Raw genomic sequence first — 15456 nt, forward strand, 5'->3', positions numbered from 1 at the left:
AGAGACGGGGTTTCACTGTGGTCTCGATCTCCTGACCTCGTGATCCGCCCACCTCGGCCTCCCAAAGTGCTGGGATTACAAGCATGAGCCACCGTGCCTGGCCCGGGTCCTGTTTTAAAGCATCCTGTTCCTTAGTTGTCATTCCTTTGGCTCTTTGGCAACAGTTGGTTTTGATCCCAGCTCTCTGGCTCCTGGGCCAAGGCTGAGTGAGTGCCAGCAAGGGTAAACTAGTTCACCAGGTGTTCACACAGGTTCAGGACAACCTGCATTGTCCCCACAGCCCTTTTGCCACAGAAATAATTATGATTTTCTCCATTCCAAGGATGGGAAGATGTGTTTTTATTTAAAACCAGGCAGATTCCTAATACTTCCTCATTTGTGCATTTCTCTTGACAAAGGATTTTTCTGCACATAATGACTCTCATTTGGTCCTTTTGCTGTATTCCTTTAGAGGAAAAGTTTCCTCCAGCTGCTTTTTCATGAGAAAGAAGGCTTCACTCCATTCTCTAAAGAGAACACAGCAATTGCTGAATTTTTAATGTGTTCCCATGAGAATGGTGGTTTCCAGCAGTCGGCCTAGCCCCCTGCCCATTTTCTGGAAGTCCTTCTTGGGGTGAACCAGCACACTGCTTGCTGAAGAGCTTGATCCCAGGGATTCACTGCTGGAATCATGTGTTTTTAGGTGACAAGTGTTCTCAGCCTCCCTGTCTACATGTCAGGATTTGAGAAGTCCCGACAATGGCTCTGCAGCCACCGATGCTAACACGGAGGCCCTGGGGTTGAATTCCAGGCTCTGGGTTTTGAGATTTCTCCTACTTCTTAACTGAGACCTCCATTTCCACCCTGGAACTCAGTGCAGATTTAGACCTAATTTGTTCCAATCCTGATGTAAGTCCTCAGTTAGGAAGTCTAGAGTTAGTCAGCCACCTTTATTCTTTGCAATCCCATTCTTACTGTTTGCTGTAACCTCTAGCACAAGTTTCCTTTTCAGGAGGGAAGACGTTCTATGCATTTATAGCAGTGTTTTCTTTTTGAGCAAGCCTGGAAATCAACAGGTGGTTCCATTATAAAAACAACTGCAGAAAGGAGCTTAGAGTAATTCAGCAAGTTTTCATTTTTCCTTACCCACAAAAACCTTTTGTGAAAGGAAATCTTACCTGGAACATGCACTGGTAAAATATTCAAAAGTGGAGCTGCTGTGGTGGGGTCATTGAGGGGAGAGGGATTTCGAGGGCTTACCGAGGAGCCCTGCAGGGCCTCTGACTTGCTCCTGGCAGGGCAGCTTGGAAACCAGCAGATCAGGTCATTATTTGGATTTCTTGAAGCTGTGGTGCAGGAGTGTGTTTCTAAGACATCTGCAACCTAATGGGAAGTAAAACACTTTCCCACCCATAGGTGTGGAATATTTATTGGCACGTTGTTTCTGAAGCATAGACATGTACTCAGACCACAGGTATTTAAATTATGTTAACTAAATCAAAAGGTTTATGAATTTGGATTTTCCTCCATTATGAACATGTATAATTATTTTGAACTAAGTAAGCATATGCATTTTCGATTTTTTAACTCTTTACTTTTATAATTGTGAATAAGTTTCTTTCAAAGACTAGAGACGTCTTTTTTTGATTTTATTTTTATTTATTTATTTTTTGAGATGGAGTCTTGCTCTGTCACCCAGGCTGGAGTACAGTGGTACGATCTCAGCTCACTGCAACTTCTGCCTCCTGGGTTCAAGCAATTCCCTGCCTCAGCCTCCTGAGTAGCTGGAACTACAGGCGCGCACCACCACACCTGGCTAATTTTTGTATTTTTAGTAGAGACAGGGTTTCACCATGTTGGCCAGGCTGCTCTCGAACTCCTGACCTCAGGTGATCCGCCCGCCTCGGCCCCCCAAAGTGCTGGGATTACAGGCATGAGCCACCGCACCTGGTTAAGACTTCTTTATTTCTATCTAGATTAGGAAAAGACATGAGAATCATGGGGGCTCATGAAGATTCCCTTTGTCTCTGTATCATTTTTAAGTTCCTGGGGCTGGGAACACAAATATGTGGGTAATACTACATTGCCTATATCTGAGGTTCTCACAGTTTAGCAAGAGAGAGAAGGGAGATACATAGATAATTGGGATGATATTTATATGGTTATGGGGAAAGCGTTCCCTTGACTTAGACAGTGACTTCAACATGAGCGTAGCTGCTGGCACAGGCTGAGACCAGGCCACTTAAGATGTTAATTATGTGAGCTTACATAATCTTATTATTTATTATTTTTATTTTTTGTAGAGATGAGGATTTTGCCATGTTGCCCAGGCTGGTCTTGAACTCCTGGGCTCAAGCAATCGTCCGTCTCGGACTTCCAAAATGCTGGGATTACAGGCATGAGCCACCGCGCCCAGCCAACTTCAATAATCTTCTTCACTTTCCACATCCATAAAAAGGGTTATCAGGATGATTATGTTTATTTGTGGTAAACTCTTAGGAACATGCCTGGCATTTAGGAAGCACAATTGAGCAGTTGCTACTACTTTTCTTTTGTCTAAAACAGATTCCATAAATATACTGTTTTTGATATTACATAGATCTAATTCATACTCATATTTTTAATGTAAAATTGAAAGATACATAAATATAACTAAAGTTTTTGTGCCTGTTCTCACTACACATATTTCAAAACATTTATACACATCCTATTTCACTTTTTTAAATAAAATATTTCAAGTACGTAGAATTCAATTTTTGGAAAATGCAGCTGGATTTTTTTCTTACTTATCATATTGTAATGCAGTTTGTTTTAAACTAGGAGGCCAAATTATGCTAGCCAGAACCAAAAGTATTTTTTAATTTTTAATTTTTTTTTTTAGATGGAATCTCACTCTATCACCAGGCTGGAGTGCAGTGGTGCGATATTGGCTCACTGCAACCTCCGCCTCCTGGGTTCAAGCAATTCTCCTGCCTCAGCCTCCTGAGTAGCTGGGACTACAGGCACACACCACCATGCCCAACTGATTTTTGTATTTTTAGTAGAGACAGGGTTTCACTATGTTGGCCAGGATAGTCTTGATCTCTTGACCTCGTGATCTGCCCGCTTTGGCCTCCTAAAGTGGTGGGATTACAGGTGTGAGCCACTGCGCCCGGCCCAAAATGTTTAGTCCTCAAATAGGGATAATAACTGAATGGCCCAGTGTGACACAGGGAAGAGGACTTATGATGGCTCTGGGTCCTGGCCCCCAACAAAGCTGGTGTTCTTTTCTTTTTGTCTGTAGTTTCTTAGCCTCCTTTGGGTGTGTAAGGGTCTTTTACATCTCTTGAGTTTTTCAATACTCACCTTTGGATGTCCGGCCAGACCATGTCCTAGAACTGTTCTGTCTTCCCAAAGTCCTGGACCTTCAATAGGGCAGCTGACAACTAAATATTTTTCATGTTAATTCTCTGATTTAGTCATTCTTAGGTGTGAGATACACTTTCAAGGTTTAGTTTCTTCTGAATAAAGTAGTTTGTTAATCAAATGAATCTCCAATTGACTGGGGGGGTATTTTTAAGGGGGTGGTCCTTGGTTTTGATAAGTTACTTTGCTCCTGGCCGAGCTCAGTGGCTCACGCCTGTAATCCCAGCACTTTGGGAGGCCGAAGTGGGTGGATCACCTGAGGCCAGGAGTTTGAGACCAGCTTAGCCAACATGGTGAAACCCTGTCTCTAAAAATACAAAAATTATCTAGGTAGGGTGGTGGGCACCTGTAATCCCAGCTACTCAGGAGGTGGAGGCAGGAGAATCGCTTGAACCTGGGGGATGGAGGTTGCAGTGAGCCGAGATTGCACCATTATACTCTAGCCTGGGTGACAAGTGAAACTCTGTCTCAAAAAAAAAAAAGTTACTTTGCTCTCCACCCTTTGTTCTTGGAAGGCAGAGACCATGCCTTTTGCCCTCATACTTCACACTAGGCAGCCGCTTGTGCCAACCACACTTAATATGCTGAGTGCCATGGGGGGACAGCACATCAGCGGGTGTTCTGATGTCTTGTGAGAGCTGTAACAAATTTATATTGAGTAATAACTAGGTGCTGGCACTGTATTGTGTCATTTAATCTTCACAATAGCACAGTTAATTAGGTCCCACAGTTTTCTGAATTTCATCAATGAGGAAATAGCAGCAAAGAGGAGGTAACCAATTCGGTGCAGGTGCTTAGCCCAAAGACTAATAATACATTTCAAAATATGCTTACATTTATTGTGCACTTACTACGTGCCAGGTGCAACACTAGCCCTTTGCACGAGTTGTTCCATTTTACCCTTTCTCTGATCCTTTGAGGTAGATTCTAGTATTACCTTCCTTTTTCAGAAGAGGAAACCAATGGGGAGCATTGGAATGATTTGGTTGCAAGCATACAACACAACTTGTAAACTGCAGACACAGGCTTAAAAAAAGTGAAAAACTAACCATGTAATAAAGAATGGAATGAACCATGAAGCTGTTTCTGTGGCCGGTCATGTTTTTGAAGCATATCCCATGCTAATTTCTAGAACAGAAGAAACACATGTGTTCTTGTGTATAAACCCAGTCCATGGAAGAGACAGTCTGCTTGTCCCTCCTGATTTCTGGGCCCAGACAACTAGTAGTCACCATTCCAAGTGACGGGTGGCTGCAACTCTACAGCCCCGTTCATCTCTCCTCACTGTCAAAGCTGCTGAGACCCCAGACTCGACACTTGAAAGAAACCCATGTCTGTGAAGCACTTGTGGACCATTCAAGATTGTGGAGGAATCACTCAAGAGGAGATAGGTGATGGGATGTAGCTTCTGAAGGTTTCTATTTTATTGAATGTCTAATAGGACAAGAATCTGAAAAACGAGAAAGTTTGTCATGCAGGAGGACCTGGGAAGGAGATGACACATTCACAGGGATAAAGATCGGGATTCAATTGGGAGGAGTAACTGAGGAAAGGGGTCACTCAAAATATTCTGTGTTTTAGGTCCTTTTTCTATTAAGGAGGAATGGATTATCAAAGCCTTAACATTACGTTGTATTGTAATGGTGAATTGGTATGGTTTGAAGGTGGTGTGTCCCCTCCCAAACTCACACTGAATTTGTTTTTTTTTTTTTTTGAGACAGAGTCTCACTCTGTCGCCCGGCTGGAGTGCAGTGGCATGATCTCAGCTCACTGCAAGCTCCACCTCCCGAGTTCAGGTGAGTCTCCTGCCTCAGCCTCCCGAGTAGCTGGGATTATGGATGTTCGTCACCACACCTGGCTAATTTTTGTATTTTTATTAGAGATAGGGTTTCACTATGTTGGCTAGGCTGGCTCAAACTCCCGACCTCAGGTGATCCACCCGCCTCGGCCTCCCAAAGTGCTGGGATTAGAGGCGTGAGCCACTGCACCCAGCCTCACATTGAAGTTTAATTGCCACTGTAACAGTATAAAGATGTGGGACCTTTACGAGGTGATTAGGCAATGAGGACTCTGCCCTCATGAATGGATTAATGCTTTTATCATGGGAGTGGATTCCTTATAAAGGGACACGTTCAGCACTCCCTTGCTCTCTCTCTCTCACCTTCTGCCATATGATGATGTGGCACAAAGGCCATCATCAGATGCTGGCCCCTTGTTCTTGGACTTCCCAACCTCCAGAGCAGTAAAAAAATAAATCCCTGTTCTTTACAAATGGCCCAGTCTCAGATACTCTGTTACAGCAGTACGAAATGAACGAAGTCATGAAACCTAAAGATTTACATGGTTTACAGCAGTGGTCTCCAACCTTTTTGGCAGGAGTGGCTGGTTTTGTGGAAGACAGTTTTTCCACAGACCTGGGGGGCAGGGGGCAAAGATAGTTTCGGGATGAAACTGTTCCACCTCGCATTATCAGGCATTACTTAGATTCTTATAAGGAGCATGCAGCCTAGATCACTTGCATGTGTAGTTCACAATAGGGTTCACACTCCTATGAGAATCTAATGCTGCCACTGATCTACAGGAGGCGGAGCTCAGGTGGTAATGCTTGCTCACCTGCCACTCACCTACTGCTGTGGGGCCCACTGCCCAACAGGCCACGGACCAGTACCAGCCCATGGCCTGGGGATCGGGGACCCCTGGTTTAGAGAATTAAAAAGATGGAATTTAACATTTAGCTCATTAAGAGCACATCTCTTAAGGCAAAGTAAGGCAATTATCCATGTGGTTCAGGCAAAAGTTCTATACAATTTTAGACAAATGGAGAGATTTGCTGATTGTAAATTAGAGACAACTTTTCTCTCAGAGCCCAAAGGGTCACAAAAATTAGAATAATTAGGCTAGAAGGCCTCTTAGTGACATTTTTTTTTTCTGGTTGAAGAATACTATGATGTATTTTTCTAATGCACAGCATACTTTTAGACTCATGTTGAACAAAAATAATAAACCCTCAAAAACCATGACTCACTTGGCTGCCTTAGTAGTAAAGCATATCTTGTCTTACTAGGGTCCCTTTAAAATGAGATGAAGGGAACTAGGAAAGGAATAAGAATATTGTGGCATTCTTTCCAGAGTAATTTTGTTGAAGTCTCATCAGAGTTTTCAATTTTCCCGCAATGTGTATTTTAACACTTAAAAGTACATTAGAAAAATAGGAGAATCACTTTAATTCAATAATTTTATTTTTATAACACTTAAAAAATATTTTTCAAATCCACTTGATAAATAATTTAATAAATATAACATAAATAAATATGTTAGTTCAGATGCTTTCATGATCACAAAGTTATATAAATAAATATTTTAAAATAAATTATGCTTACATGTTTGTTTCTACAAACACTTGGGTACAGAAATAGCTTATAAATTCTTGCCCTTCTATTAAAGTGAATGAAAAACACCTTCAGGATGGACATTTTCCCTTCTTAGCAATTCATTCATGAAAACTTAAAAACAATTTATCCACAGTAAATGTCAAAAATACTTGATCAGAGGTATCATGTGGATGTAATAGTCCCATCCTTCTTTCCCCCTCCCTAGTTCTTAATCCACATCCTATCAAAATTTCTTCATTTCAAATTTTTATAAAAATGACAGCGGTTTGGAGGGACCTCACTTTTTAGGAAGCATTCAGATAGCTCATCACTCTATCAATAGTCACTGCTCGAATTCTGAAAGCATGAAGAAGTATGCAGAGCTTGATTTTAGTTTTATAAAAATCTGGTTCTTCAAGGGAGGATTTTTGTGGCACGGTCTCACTGTTGAAATTCAGGGCCTAGGAGAATGAATAGTAAGCATGACTTATATGGTATTCCAAAACTCAAATATTCATTTGTAAAAATTAGTGAAGCCAGTACATGTCTCAGAGCCTGCAACTCAGTCCCTTATGCCACTCCTAAACCCAACCCAAATCTACTATCAGCCAGATCACCACGCAGAACCTGAGAAAAGAAATACTCATTTTCCAAGCACATGCATCTTCGATGAGCTCTGAAAAGACCCTTAAAACTATTTAGAAAAAATAATCAGTGGGAGTTTTGTCTTAGAAAGAAACAGTTCCTTTAAAATGACATCTGCTGCAATATCTAATTAATTTTATATATGTTACATTAAAAAGCCCACTTCTGTTTAGCACAGGGAGGTGATGGATTGCTATTGATTAGAACTCACTATCAGTAACAGGCCTGTTTACTGAAGACATGCCATTTGTGTCAAATAAACCTGGCAATGAATTTCCCAAGTTTAGCACTTTGATTTGATAACACAATATAAAACCTTACATTTGCACTCTTGATGAATAAATACTTTCATATCTTCCTCACAAAAAGTCTAAAAGAAAGCTAGAATAAAGTCATCCCATTTTATACTGGAGGAAACTGAGGCACAGAGGGGTTAAGTGACTTGGGAATAGTTGTCTGGTTACCGGTAGAATTGATTCTAGCACCCACATCACCCAACTCTTGGTCCTAAAAATGAAATAGCAACTACAGCTGCCTAGATGGTAACATTCTTTGACACTTGGATGAAGCTCATTGCCTTTCAAACAAGTAATCTGGCACATGCACACACACACACACACACACACGAAAAGAATAAAAGTAAAACAATTACTTTTCAGACAATGATTTCTGCCACCATATTTTTATCCCATGTCCTAGTAGTCACCAAAGCAGTCACCCTCGCTTATATAAATATTTGTTTTATATTAGCATCTGTGTTATGGTGATTCAGAACATAACAAAGCAAGTTCTTGCCTATGAATAACATTATAGATGCCCCAGATGATAGGTCATTCTTTTATTCGGTTCACGTTTTGGTTCACAATGGGTCATAATCAGGCACCAATCCTGCTTGTTTCCCAGCAACATTTGCAGATATGCAAGCTGGCCCCTTGCATGCACATCCTGGAGCACGTACGTCCTGGAGCTTTTAGAGGTGAGTGAGAAGGTAAGTGTAGTGAAATCCTCTTGAAGGATTTTAAGAGGCAGAGCCTCAGACAAGTGGTTTAACTCTCCTAAGGTTTGGTTCCCTCCTTTGTGCAGATCCCATATGGTTGTTTCGAGGCTGACATAAGAAAATGCACAAAAACATTTGCCGAGTGTGGGGGATACCACAGAGTGAATACTTTGGAGTCTGCTTTTCACAATGTGATCTGCTCACATTTGTGCTCCTGCTCCCTATAGAAGGCACCCTCAAAGCTGTCTCCTTGAAAATGTAGGTCTGTCAGGCCTTTAAAAGGCCTCCACCAATCCAGGAAAAGCTGATTTTATACCTCTTTATCTAAGACTCTGGCTGCGTATCTTTAGCATGAAAAAGGTGCTCCCACTGATAGAATGAAGTCTTACCTGCATCAGCTCGTCAATAACTGCCAGCATGTTTTGATCTAGAAAGATCTGCCTCTTAGGATCCATCAGAAGCTTTGCATTCATGGTCTTGAACTCCACCTGGTACATCTTCAAGTCTTCATAAATACTACTAAGGCACAGGGCCTGGGTGACATGACAAGATGGGGAAGTATCCATTGAGATGGGCTAAAAACATTTCCTCCATTGCATTTGAGGAAAGAGCTGTGTGTCTTACCATCATAAAAGAGGTCTTTCTGGAGGCCAGGCAACTCCCATTCTAGAAGAAAAAATAATCAGACATCAGTGATATGAATTCATCATACAGGCTGAAACTTTTCATTTTTTGACTTACAGTTATGAAAGAGGTCTCTCTGGAATTTAGGCAACTCTCATTCTAGAGGGGAAAAAATCATATATCAAAGTATTAATTCTTAGTATAAAATTTTCTGACTTTTCAGGTCAAATTTCTTTATTATGGTAAAAACACATATCATAATATGTAGCATCTTAACTATTTTTAAGTGTTAAGTATAGTCATATTGTTGCAAAAAAAATTTTTTTTTTAATAATTTTTCTCCCAAATCTAACTTCTGAAGTAGGACCAGTTAAAGTCCCATAATGATGGATACCAGAAACGTGAATTTTTAGAAGCAGGTGAGATTTGATGCACAGTTCTTAACCACACTGCATGCTCTGGGAGGAAAATCCTTTATACCTTGGTTAATTCCAATGGTAAACAGGCCTCCACTGTGCTGGTTTTATCTTTTGTGATATCTTCATGATCAATCTCTTCAGAAGTGCAAGGGTAAAATTCTAGAGTTTGTCTGGCCTATAAAAAATGAAGGAGAAACTCAGTTTATAACGTTGATAATGCACCTGGCACCCCACAAGGCTGGTAAGCCAGGGTGCCAGGCAGGCTCCGGCTGGCTGCCCTTGACCTCTGTCACTTTGACTTGCAGGAAATTCTGGTTCTTCATAACACAAAAGGAAATAGATTCCTTACATTCTGTCTCTCACCCTCCTCTCCCTATGCTTGGGGCATGTTTCTCTGGATGACATATTTTTTCATTATGTAAACACAATAAATCATGTCAACAGCCTGTGCTAACCAGCTTCCACACCTCACTGTGACACTTGCTTCTGGTGAAAATTGTTTCTTCTTTTGCTAAAGTGACTGTATTCTATGAATACCTATTTCAAGTATAACTTCTAAAGGGGGAACTGTTAAGGTCACAGCTTGATGGATATAACAAACATGCAAACCCTTAAGACAAGCTGAGATTTAATCTGCAGTGCACACACGCACACACATACACAGAGATGTCATCTTAGTGTGTTGGAAAGCACCGTTGGGTAAAATTATGAAATGTATCTTAGGAAGTAAAGAACTGTATGATTGAAGATTACGATCATTTTTCCATTCAACAGCCTGATGGGTGGCAGGCACTCCATTAGGTACTAAGAACATGACAGAGAAGAGGACCATGTGTACCCTCCTGGATTGCAAGTTTAGCTGCTGAGACAGACAAGTGCCCAAATGACCAGGAGGCATCAGTAGGTGAGACATGGTAAGAAGGGCATGAAGATTCTGAGGAGGGGCAGGAAGGGAAGCAAAGCTTCCTAGAGATGGGACACCTGCATTAAGAGGAGTAAAATGTCAACAGTGGAGGAGGGAAATTTCAGACAGAGGTAATAGCATGAGCCAAGAAGCAAGGCCTGAAAATTCAGAATATGTTTGGGCACAAGCAGTAAAAGCCCTTTCTGTGGTAGCTAGATCAATTCTCCACCTCCAAAGACATCCACCTCCCAATCCCTGGAACCTCGTAATGTGCTATGTGACCTGCCAAAGAGGAATGAAGGTGCAGATGACATTCAATTTGCTAATCAGCTGATCTAAGAGTAGAGAGATGATCCTGGATTATCTGGGTGAATCCAGTGTAAGCAGTGTCCTCAAAAGTAGAAGTGGGTAGAAGGTCAGTCCAGAGGGAGCAGCATGAGAAAGACTCAACCAGACATTGCTGGTATGGACAATGGCAGGGGCCACAAGTCAAGGAATGTGGGCAGCCTCTAGACCTGACAAAGCAAGGCAACAGATTCTCCCCAAGAGCCTCCAGAAAGGGCTACAGCTCTGCTGACACATTGATTTTAGCCCAGTAGGACCCATTTTGGACTTCTAAAGCCCAGAGCTGTAAGATAATAAATTTGTGTCATTTAAACCCACTACATTTGTGACACCAACAGTAGGAAATGAGTACACTATTCCTGGAGGTGTTTAAACAGACCTGGGCAAGCCCCCTATTCTGAGCAGGTTATAAAGAGTTAGATTTGGAGGTGTGAGTCCAGTGTTGTTCTTCAGATCTTTTCAAGAGAAGCTAGAATTTTGAAATCTTAATTGAAATGTTCGGTTTTTGAATAGCATCAAACTAAAAAATAAACATATAGCCCAAATTCTACAAACCTGTGGGCTGGATATGGCTGGTGAATCACTTGCATCTACCTCCTTTGTTTTCTACTGCAGCAAATTTGACAAATGATGTACAAAACATTAAATTGATTTCTATAATCTTTTGACCCTTAGGACTGTATCTGGGAGTAGGGGTGTCAGCTTTTGCACGAAAAACATCTATATGAATTGGAGCACCTAAAAGTTACCCATTTTGAACCTTTCTTCAGGAAACAAAGCAGTTTTCACTTGAGCCCCCTGTCCAATTAAGATTAATTGAATTGTGAGGAGCAATGCACAGCACATTATGAAAGATTGAAAGGGGAAAGGAGCCCTTTAAGAAGGCTTGGTGGCATTGAGCTTATTTTAAGATATTCCTAAGGCAACAAGCTAGAAAATACTCAAGAAAAAATTCCTAGAGAGCAGAAAGTCAGAGGACATCTTTTAAAACACTAGCCTTTAGCCTTTGCAGCAGTAGCTACTGGAGCAGTTTTTAACGGCAATGTTTTTTACATTAAAATATGAAACCTAAAAGAACGAAGCTGTAAATAAAATTAGGTAACTCTTCTCTAGGAAATGAAGGCTGCATGTGCACTGTCATAGTCCTCCCTGAGATGTGTTGCTCCAAGAAGGAACTGTGTCACCAAGTAGAAGTTGGTGGGCAGCAGGAGGGACAAGGGTATTTCATCTTTGTACCCCTGCCCCCCAACACAGAGTAGGCACCCAAGTAACTATTTCCAGGATTGATCAGTGGTGTGGTGCCAGAGAAACCATGTGGGCCTGACACAATTCTATCTCTGTTGGCAGGCTACAGGAACACTGCAAATATCCACTTTACGCTGTGTAGACATAGCCAAAACCAACATCATTATAATTTATTACTACTCTTGCTTTCTCTGGAGACACAATTTCACTAGGACTCTTTAACACTTGGGCCGTTTGTAAAGTTCCCTCTCCTGCTGTTGACAGCTACTAATGAACTTCCACAATTTCTCTGCAGTTCCATCAGGTACCAGAGGGGAGGATCAGAGGCCCCTTCCTCAGAGAGGGTGCAGGTGCACAGTGGAGAGGACAGGAAAGGCTCACCTTCTGGAGCATGTTGCTGACGGTCCTCAGCAGGTTTTGGGAGTGGTGAAGGCATGGGAACATTCCTGGGCCTGGGGTGGCCACGGGGAGGTTTCTGGCCAAACTGAAGTGGTCCAGGAGGACCAGGGTGGCCACAAGGAGGAGGCCTGGAAGGAAGAGGAGCAGGTGGAGGAGCTTCAGCCTGGATGGCCTGCCTGCACCACCTTCCGTCCATTCTGGCCACCTTCACCCATCCATTTCTGTTTGGCATTCACCTCCCTCCACCTGTTTCCAACACTTCCTTCAACACCTGAGAGATGACTCGAGTTATTACAAAGCGCCACTCTATTCTAGGGCTAGAAGCCAGCTCCCTGTGAGGGTCTAGGGATGAGCTTGGACAAGGGTGTTGAACCCAACACTCACCCAGAGAAAGCTTACATGTTTTTGATCAGGGAAACCCAGACTAGGTGGTGAAGTGGCTGAGTCAGACTCGGGACCCAGTGTTTTAAAAACAATGAAGTGAGAAAGCCTGACTTTTTTTTTTTTTTTTTTTTTTTTTTTAAGAGGGAGTCTCACTCTGTGGCCCAGGCTGGAATGCAGTGGCACCATCTCGGCTCACTGCAACCTCCACTTCCGGGTTCAAGCAATTTTCCCTGCCTTAGACTCCCGAGTAGATGAGATTACAGGCACCCACCACCACACTCGGCTAATTTGTGTATTTTTTAGTGGAGACAGGGTTTCACCATGTCGGTCAGGCTGGTCTTGAACTCCTGACCTCAGGAGATCTGTCCGCCTTGGCCTCCCAAAGTGCTGGGATTACAGGCGTGAGCCATTGCACCCGGCCAAGCCTGACCTTAGAACTGGCTAGGATCTGCTTCTGTTTGTAGCTGAGGGACCCTAGGCAGGAAGGCAGGAAGTCTCCCACGCTGGGCCTCAGTTTCTCCTCTACGAAGTGGGCATAATGATAGCTCATCAGGCTGTTTCGAGATGAAAAGAGACATGCCCTATTTAGCACATGGTGAGACCCCTATTCTTATTCCTCTTTGCAGGAGACGGCTGCTGCTGTTCCAGTCTCTCCTTAGGCAGACTTGAGTTTCTACCCTGTCTTCCCAAGCAGCCGCCCCTCCGCACCCGAGCGAGCCAGAGCCCTGGCCGGCTGAGTACTCACTGCGCGCTGGACACATGCTGAGCCGGCACTGCAGGGACACTGGGCGAGCCGCTGGATGCAGACCTGTGGCCGCGGCAGGTGAGGGCGGTGGCTGGGAGGCTGACCCAGGGGGCCACATTTTTATAATTGTCCCGAGGCGCGGCAGGACTTTCCCGGGACTCTGGTCTCTTGCTTTCTGTCTCTTTCTCTGTCTCTCTCTACATCAGCTTCTCGGTGACACGTGCGGTGCGGCCGGCCCGCGGGGCTTGCGGCGCTTTCGGATTAACTCCCGGGGTGCCCGGCCGCAGCCGTTCCGGGACGGCCCCGCCGCCTCCAGCTTGGCCCAAAATGAAAGCGAAATGTTCGCAGTTACTGCGCGGGGTCCACAGGCGGGCGGGACACCCCGCCCACCACCCTGGGTCCCCGGCCTTAGCCGGACGCCCCTTGTCTAAGCCACCCCGCCCCGCGGCTGTGCAGCGCCCCCTGCCGACGTAGAGAGAGGAGTGCCTCCCACTTTCCATGTCCTACGTAGGGGTGGGCCCTAACCACGACCTCCAGCCTAGTACTGGAAGGGGTAGGCAAATCATTCACTCATCATCGTTCCTATAGATGGCTCACTAGATGCCAGGCCGACGTTGCACCAGGTACAGGACACCCAGGGAGAACAGGACCCTTGGGGCATTGCCACACTAAATCAGACTCAAGGCGTTTTGTTCACAGGTCTTTTCTGAAACCTGAAAAGGGATGAGAGCTGGCTGACTATATGCAATTATTACTCTTGTAGAGAATCCAGTTTAACGATGGTATGAATGCACAGAGTCCCGGGAGGAAAGACCTAGAGAAAGAGCCCACGCTCAGCCGGAGCAACGGGGTCCAGGAGTCAGCAAAAGCTCCCGGGAGCAGACAGGGGCCCCAACCTGAGTGTTAAAAACAAGCAGGCATTAGACCGCTTCCAGCGGGAGGGCACGCAGGGTCTAGACAGGGGAAACAGGGATCAGAAGCGCAGTCATGAAGGGTTGAGGGAGGTGGGGGTCTAGGTGTCCTTGCAGGGTGTGAGGCTGGAGAGCTGGATGGGGCCGTGCCATGAGGGCAGGGGATGCCATACTAAGGAGTGTACTTTCTGTGCTGAGAGTAGTGGAGAGTCTTCCTGGGTTTTAGGCAGGGAGATGTGGCAGAATTTGCATGATGGGAGGATCCCTTCAGCCACAGCGTGAAGGATGGATCCAGGGGTCAGGAGTGGAGCAGAGGGAAGAGTTGACAAGGTGTGGCCAAGTCCTTATTCAGTATGGAGAACACAGGGTGGGCAGGAGGGACTCTCAGAGGGCCTGTGGGCCAAGGCTTGGTAGCTCCTCAGGTGAGAGGGAGAGGAAGGCCTTGAGAATGGAGAATGGAGATTGTTCTAGCTTTACAGGGATTGCTGTATAAGAGGACTGAGTTTGGAGGAGGTGGTGAAAAGTTCCATTTTGGATGTGCTGGGTTTGAGGTTCCTGTGGGACTTTTTAGTTCAGTTGTTTTTCCCACAGGCATTAGTCACCCTAGGCGTGGGTAGCGGGGAGGATGTGTTTGATCTCTGACTTGGAGCTTCCAAAGGGCCTGACTACACCCAGACCCCAGGACCTAATAACTGGAGCTGCCTTCTGGGTGGCTCATCTGCTCGAAGCTGATGAAGCACCGCTGTAGGGAGTTTTAGGTGTGTGTAAGACAAGAGAGATGGTTGATCTCTAAGGCCCCTTCTAATGCTGCTGTCTGTGAATTCCCCCGCGGGATACAGAGTAATCCATTGTCAGAAACGATTGCATTTAGCAGTTTGTGTAAAGCAAATGACAGGTGCAGAGCTGTGTTGTGGCCACAGGGGTTTAGTGTGGAGTTAAATGTACTTAAAGTCAGGATGAAGACAAGTGTATCACAACTGAGCTGTTTCTCCCCTGGAAGGGCCATCTCCTCTAGAAAAGTAATTTCTGTTGCTTAGATAAGCACAGGGCCACTGTTAAAAATGGATTCTTGGCTACCAGACA

General features: G+C 44.2%; 1 protein-coding gene across 1 annotated transcript; it reads right to left on the reverse strand.

The window, feature by feature from the left end:
- Window positions 1–6601: 6601 nt before the first annotated feature.
- On the reverse strand, window positions 6602–13802 carry LOC116463392 (interleukin-12 subunit alpha). Its single transcript, XM_032146474.2, has 7 exons — window positions 13463–13802; window positions 12316–12461; window positions 9502–9615; window positions 9139–9180; window positions 9022–9063; window positions 8787–8930; window positions 6602–7216 (listed from the first exon to the last, which is right to left on the reverse strand). Exons 1-7 carry the CDS (start codon window positions 13578–13580, stop codon window positions 7061–7063), a joined length of 762 nt encoding a protein of 253 aa, XP_032002365.1. The 5' UTR covers window positions 13581–13802; the 3' UTR covers window positions 6602–7060.
- Between the last annotated feature and the right edge of the window lie 1654 nt (window positions 13803–15456).

This window comes from Hylobates moloch, unplaced genomic scaffold (assembly GCF_009828535.3).
Source record: "Hylobates moloch isolate HMO894 unplaced genomic scaffold, HMol_V3 SCAFFOLD_35, whole genome shotgun sequence".
In the NCBI taxonomy this organism is placed as follows: Eukaryota; Metazoa; Chordata; class Mammalia; order Primates; family Hylobatidae; genus Hylobates; species Hylobates moloch.

Coding starts and splice junctions, on each gene's coding strand:
- LOC116463392 (XM_032146474.2), bottom strand. CDS start 13,580: ATGTGGCCCCCTGGGTCAGCCTCCCAGCCACCGCCCTCACCTGCCGCG. Junction 8,931..9,021: donor GAAAGACCTCTTTTATGATG/GTAAGACACACA, acceptor CATGTCACCCAG/GCCCTGTGCCTTAGTAGTAT. Junction 7,217..8,786: donor TTATTGACGAGCTGATGCAG/GTAAGACTTCAT, acceptor TCATTCTCCTAG/GCCCTGAATTTCAACAGTGA.